We start from the raw sequence: 5,953 nt of genomic DNA, 5'->3' as shown, positions 1-5,953 counted from the left end.
TCCAGATCGGATCCGGATCGGGTCTGCCGTGGATCTGAATCTCTGGATCCGCAATCCTTATCTGTTCCGGATCCGTTGCGCTGTGCAAGTGGACTCCGTTCCGGACCTTGTTCTTACCTCCGGTAGATCCGTTCCGGAGTAAGTTTGCTATCTGGGCCTTAACACTCTTGAGTCTGGATCCAAATAAACTCCCAGTAAAGTTAGGCTATGTTTACATGGAAACAATTCTAAAGAGAAAACGCAAAAGTGGCGTTGCGTCATCACTTTTTATTCTGCGTTTAAATGAGCGTTTTGTGTGGGAAATCCGTGTGCAAATGGTGACGCAAAAGTGTGTGAAATTCAATGTAGTGTGCAATCCAGGCGGCTAAGAGTGCATACTACAACAGCACCAAGTCCACCCGCCTGTGTACAACCTTCACTGTCAAGCAGACTTTTGCGTTTTCACTCTTTACACGGGAACGTGGCGGTGGAGCGTTTTTAAGATTTCCACTCTGGAGGGTGGTTTCACTTTTTTGCGTTTTTAAGCCTCAAAAACGCCGTCACCGTCATCCGATAAAATATTTTTATGTTTTCACCCGCGAGCGTTCTCGTGCAAACAGGGCCTTAATTTAACACTGCAGTTTTTGATGTGGGTGGAATAAAAATATGGCAGGGCTTTTACTTTCTGACCCCTGGACACACAACCAATAATGTGATGTCCACGTATGTGGACATCCAGGTCTTAGGAGGCTACCGTAACCCAGTTATGTGGAACCTGTTGACATAAAAAAGTTAATTAAAGCCAACATATCATTTTTTGAGAGAACGTTGCTATCTGGGATTGTATTATTTATAATACAGATTGTGTTTAAGGATTTTTACCTACCTAATTTCTTCTTAACATGTTTTCAGTGTCAATACGGGCATGTAGAGGAACAAACCTGAACCTGGTGTTGTGTGGAGGTGACGAAGCTCTGAAGGCCTCCGTATCAAAATGTTTCAGGGGCGAAAAAACTTTTTCAACGTCACAAGAGATTGAGTCCAAACTAGTGTCCGAGGAGATGATAGATGGACGTGTGATCAGTCTGGTGCAGCTTCCAGCTCTTATTAAGCTCTCAGAGGAGGAAGTGATGTGTCAGACCCTCCACTGTGTGTCTCTCTGTGATCCTGGAGTTCATGTTTTCATCTTCATTGCTCCTGCTGGCCCATTTAATAATGATAACAAAGCAGAAATGGAGAAGATCCAGAAGATATTTGACTCCAGAGAGCATTTCATGGTGCTCTTCATCTCAGATCTCCCTACTGGAGAACACGCACCAGAATTCGTCAGCACAGAATCTCAGAGTTTAATCAGTCGTTGTGGAGGTCAGTACAGAGTGATGGGGTTAAAGGACCCTGAAAACTCAAGACAGATCCCAGAACTGCTGGAATATATAGAGAAGATGAACACTGAACCATATTCAGTTCAGATGTATGTGAAAGCTCAAGAGAACAGAGTCAGACATGAAACAGAGGAGAAATATGAAGAAAAACTGAAGAAAATGGAGATCAAAATCAAAACGTTAGAGCAGAAGATTCAGCCAGAAGGTGAGTGCATATAATATTAATTTAAACCAAAATGTTTTTTTTATAGTCATGAGGCTCAACATGGTTCTAAGAGATTGATGTAATCTAATTGGTGATGTGACAGTAGCTGCGTTTACATGGACCCTTATAATCGGATTGATTGCTCAATCGGACTATATTGATTCTTAAATCTCAAGAATCGATTAGTCATCCTGTTTCATTTGAATGAATGGGACATTGTATCGCGGCTGCACGCATCCAAAAAATCGCAATAATCTTTGTCCTTTGTTACTATTGATATGAAACAAAGTCTCAATTTTCAAATTACGTCCATTTTCTTTAGAAATTCAAAAACACAAATAGCGTTTTGGCGCTGTGGCGTGAGATCGCTCTGGAGAAGCAGCAGCGCTGATCTCTCTTCCGGTTTAATAATACCAGTCACAGCGCCAAATAAACATGAATGAGCATCTGAAAGTGTGTTAAAGATAGAGTACAACTTATCGAAATCCGTATCATGTGACATTGATTCACTCAATCAGCGTTTCAACCGTGGAAAGACGTCAGTTAAGCTTGTAATCAATGTCATCGTCATATTTACCTCAGAAAACCCACATAAACTCGTTAGTCAGATAGAAAAAAATAACTCTAGAGAGGAGCATTTTGCTAAATATATACACCATATTACATATGCATTATAATCTTAATGTTCTTCAATATTTAATGCATATTTGAATAAATCTGGCAAGTTTTTATGACAGCCACCATTTAAATGTTTATATTTCATACAATCTTCTTCTTATTATAAAAATAAATAAAAGTGTAATTTAAGTGTTTGTATAGCTACAAAACAGTTCATTATTACCTTCATATTAGGCTAATGAAGCCTAGTAGGCTACAACTAGACTCCCACAGTTTACAGCATTTAAGAGATTTGATTTCCTTGAGAAAAATGGCCATTTATTGTAACTGATATCCAAAATAATCAATATTGAATCGCAATCGAATCTAATTGTGAAATTTGTCTCAATACCCAGCCCTACTAAAAAACCTTCATGTAAACACTTTAATTGATCGATTGAGCTCGATCCGTCTAGAATTTCGATCGGATTGAAAGGGGTGGTTTACTCCTTTTTAATCCGACCGAGAGAACATGTAAACACTTGTTCGGATTACAAAACGAAACTAAAAGTTATGGTTTATTTATTTGCTCTTGACTGACATGTGGCTGTTATTTATACCAACATGATTTCAGGTGCTGAAGGTGAATCAGATGATCATGAGTGTCTGAGGATTGTTCTGATCGGGAAGACAGGAAGTGGAAAGAGTGCAACAGGAAACACTATTCTGGGAAGAGAGGAGTTTGTGAGTCAATCAAGCACAGATTCAGTGACGACTGTGTGTGAGAAGGGAGTTGGTGAAGTTGGAGTTGGTCGATCAGTCACTGTTGTTGATACTCCAGGACTCTTTGACACGACACTGTCAAATGAACTAGCGGCAGAAGAAATAATGAAATGTGTTTCACTGTCGTCACCTGGACCTCATGTGTTCGTCATTGTGTTGAGTCTGGGAAGATTCACCAAGGAAGAAACAGACACTGTAGATCTGATAAAGAAGATATTTGGTCATAAAGCTGCTCAGTTCAGCATCGTCCTGTTCACTAGAGGAGACGATCTTGAGGGTACATCTATAGAAGATTATGTGAAGAGAAGTAAATCTGCAGAACTGAAGAAACTGATCCGAGATTGTGGAAACAGATTCCTGGCTTTCAATAACAGAGAAAAACAAGACAAAACTCAAGTGACTCGACTGTTGAACATGATAGAAGAAGTGAAAAACACCAATGAGGGTCGATACTTCACTAACAGCATGTTTGAGGAGGCAGAGATGTCCATTAAAAAGAGGATGGAGCAAATACTGAAAGAGAGAGAAAGAGAAATTCAGACTCAGAGAGAAGAATTACAAGCAAAATATGAATCGGAAATGAAAATCATGATGAAGAGACTCGAGGAAGAGAAACAAAGAGCAGACGAGGAGAGAATGAAAATGGAGAATCAAATCAGAGAAAAAGAGGAAAAACTGAGAAGAGAGTTTGAAGAGAAAGAGAAAGCAGAACAGAAGAAACGAGAGATTGAAGACCAGAAACGATCAGAAGAGGAAAAACAGAAAAGAGCTGAATATCATCAAAGAATAGAAGAAATGAAGAGAAAGATTGAAAATCAGAGATTACAGTATGAAAAACAGCAAAAAGAAAGAGAAGAAGAAGATAGAAAGAGAGAAGAGAAATACAGACAAGATCAAAAAAAGATGAAACATGAACAAGAACGCATTTTAGCTGAGGTACAAAAGAAAGAAGAAGAAGAAATAAAAAAGAGAGAATCTGAAGAGAAAAAGAGGAATGAAGAGGAAGAGAAAGAAAGACAGAGATGGGAAAGAAAAATAAAAGAGGCTGAAAATGACAGAAAAGAGACTCAAGAGGATATTAAACGACAGCAGAGAGAATGGGAGGATGAAAAGAAACGACAGATGAGAGAACGAGAAGAAGAAGAAAGAAAGAGAAAAGAGAAACACGAAGAACAACTGAGAGAAAAACAACAAGAACTGGAGAAAATGAGAAAGAGATTTGAGAGCGAGAGAGAAGAAGAAAGACAGAAGATAGAGGAGGAGAGAGAGAAACAGAGAAGAGAAAGAGAAGAAAAAGAGAGAGAATATGAAGAAAATAAAACTAAAATGAAAAGACATTATGAACAACTGGAACGAGAGAGAAAAGAGGAGTGGGAGAAAAGAAAACTGGAAGATGATGAGAGACGAGAAGAAGAGAAAAAGAGATGGAAGAAAATGGTTGAAGATCTGAAACAAGAGCAAGAAAAAGTGAAAAAAGGAAGAGATGAAGAGGAGAAGAAGAGAAGAGAAAGAGAAGAGAAAGAGAGAGATGATATTAGAAAGAATCATGTAGAGGAAATAAAAATCATAACAAAGAAACATGAAGATGAAGCCAGAAAACAAGCAGAAGAACTGAATGATTTCAGAGAGAGAAATGAGCAGCACATTCAGGAGCTCAAAGAGATGCTGGAAGAACGTCAGAAACAACACGAACTACTGGAGAAACTTTATCAACACCTGAAGCTCCAAAAAGGAGAAGAAATTAAAGCGCTACGACAAGAAGTTGAAAAACAGAGAAATAAAGGCAGTTGTGTCATTCTGTGATATTTGTGAAAGAGCAATACTAATGCTTCTTTTATTAGGGGCCAAGCACCAAAGGTGCGGAGGCACCTATTGTATCTGTTCCGGTTCTTATTATTAGTGGTGCTTGCTGAAAGCAAAGCAACACTATTACTATTGTGTTTTTTTAAAATGAGGTCTCAAAATGTGCGGATTATTCGGGAATGGTGTGCTATGACTTTTCTAAGCAATCGGGGGTACGATGTGCGAACAAATTTCCAAAAAATCCCATAGACTTAACATTGCGACAAACTTTGACGATTCATTAGCCTGGCTGCGCCCTACGCACTTCCGCTCAATTTCATTTTCCTTCAGTACTGCGTCTGGGACTCCTGTGTATCCTTAGGTTTCCAGAAATCAATTTTTTGTAGGACCAATCAGCGAATAGAGGGAGTGGCTGATGATAAAGATGACGTTGATGTAAGCGTGTCAGTTTCAGTTCAGTAATGGCAGCGGAGAAAGACGTGAGAAAAGCTATTCGGTCCGTTGTTGGAAAAGAAACTGCCGAATATACAGAATTTAAAGCCGGATTGTTATCGCCTCACCTCTTGTTGCACAACTGAGGACCAAGTGAAGGAGGCAGAAAGTTTGGAGGTTTGTGCTGGGCAGCTCTTGCACGATGACCGTGACATTTTGGACGGACGGTTTAGCCTGGTGTTCGTGGTGCTCGGAAGCCCCGAGTCCTGGCTGCTAAACTATTGTTGAAGATCCGCTCAGGAGTCATGTCAGTCGCTCATATTCCCAACAGTAAATTTACTGATTCTTGTGATGAATAGAACATTTTGAGCCCCTTTGTGTACTCGTGCAGGAGGTTGGTGTGTCAGTTTTACATGTTGTAATCATACAAATTGGTTGTGATTTTTTTTTTTAAATAATTGTCATAAATAAAAATGTGAAAACCCATACTTTGAAGATACTTGATTTTCAGTTTTAGATGGCAATGGTTAATTTGTTTTAATAAAAAAAAAACTAAATGCCACATAAAAATGTACAAACACATACTTTGAAGACCATTATTAAGGTAATTAAGAAACAATAAGACTTAATATGAAAATTGTTGTTTATTACACATCTGCAGCTGCTACAGCATTTACGGCAGATCAGAAAACGACCACAGCTCGGTATTTGTAATGATCAGGGATGGGCATAAATACATGGAAATGTATTTAAATGCAAATACAAAATACTG

At 38.9% G+C, this 5,953-nt stretch overlaps 1 protein-coding gene across 1 annotated transcript; it reads left to right on the top strand.

Annotated features, from left to right (window-relative positions):
* Positions 1 to 881: 881 nt before the first annotated feature.
* LOC148981925 (uncharacterized) lies at positions 882 to 5,580 on the top strand. The gene is made up of 2 exons (XM_089127786.1): positions 882 to 1,566; positions 2,798 to 5,580. The coding sequence occupies exons 1-2, from the start codon at positions 882 to 884 to the stop codon at positions 4,747 to 4,749; spliced, it is 2,637 nt and encodes an 878-aa protein (XP_088983912.1). The 3' UTR covers positions 4,750 to 5,580.
* Positions 5,581 to 5,953: the final 373 nt, after the last annotated feature.

Source organism: Pimephales promelas, chromosome 3 (assembly GCF_988280905.1).
Source record: "Pimephales promelas chromosome 3, fPimPro1.hap1.1, whole genome shotgun sequence".
Taxonomy (NCBI): Eukaryota; Metazoa; Chordata; class Actinopteri; order Cypriniformes; family Leuciscidae; genus Pimephales; species Pimephales promelas.
This window is presented reverse-complemented; position numbering and strand designations above follow the sequence as displayed.

What these genes read in the sequence shown, in the direction of transcription:
- LOC148981925 (XM_089127786.1), top strand. Translation starts at nt 882, where the DNA reads ATGTTTTCAGTGTCAATACGGGCATGTAGAGGAACAAACCTGAACCTG. An exon ending in GCAGAAGATTCAGCCAGAAG is followed by an intron (nt 1,567 to 2,797) that starts GTGAGTGCATAT and finishes ACATGATTTCAG; the next exon opens with GTGCTGAAGGTGAATCAGAT.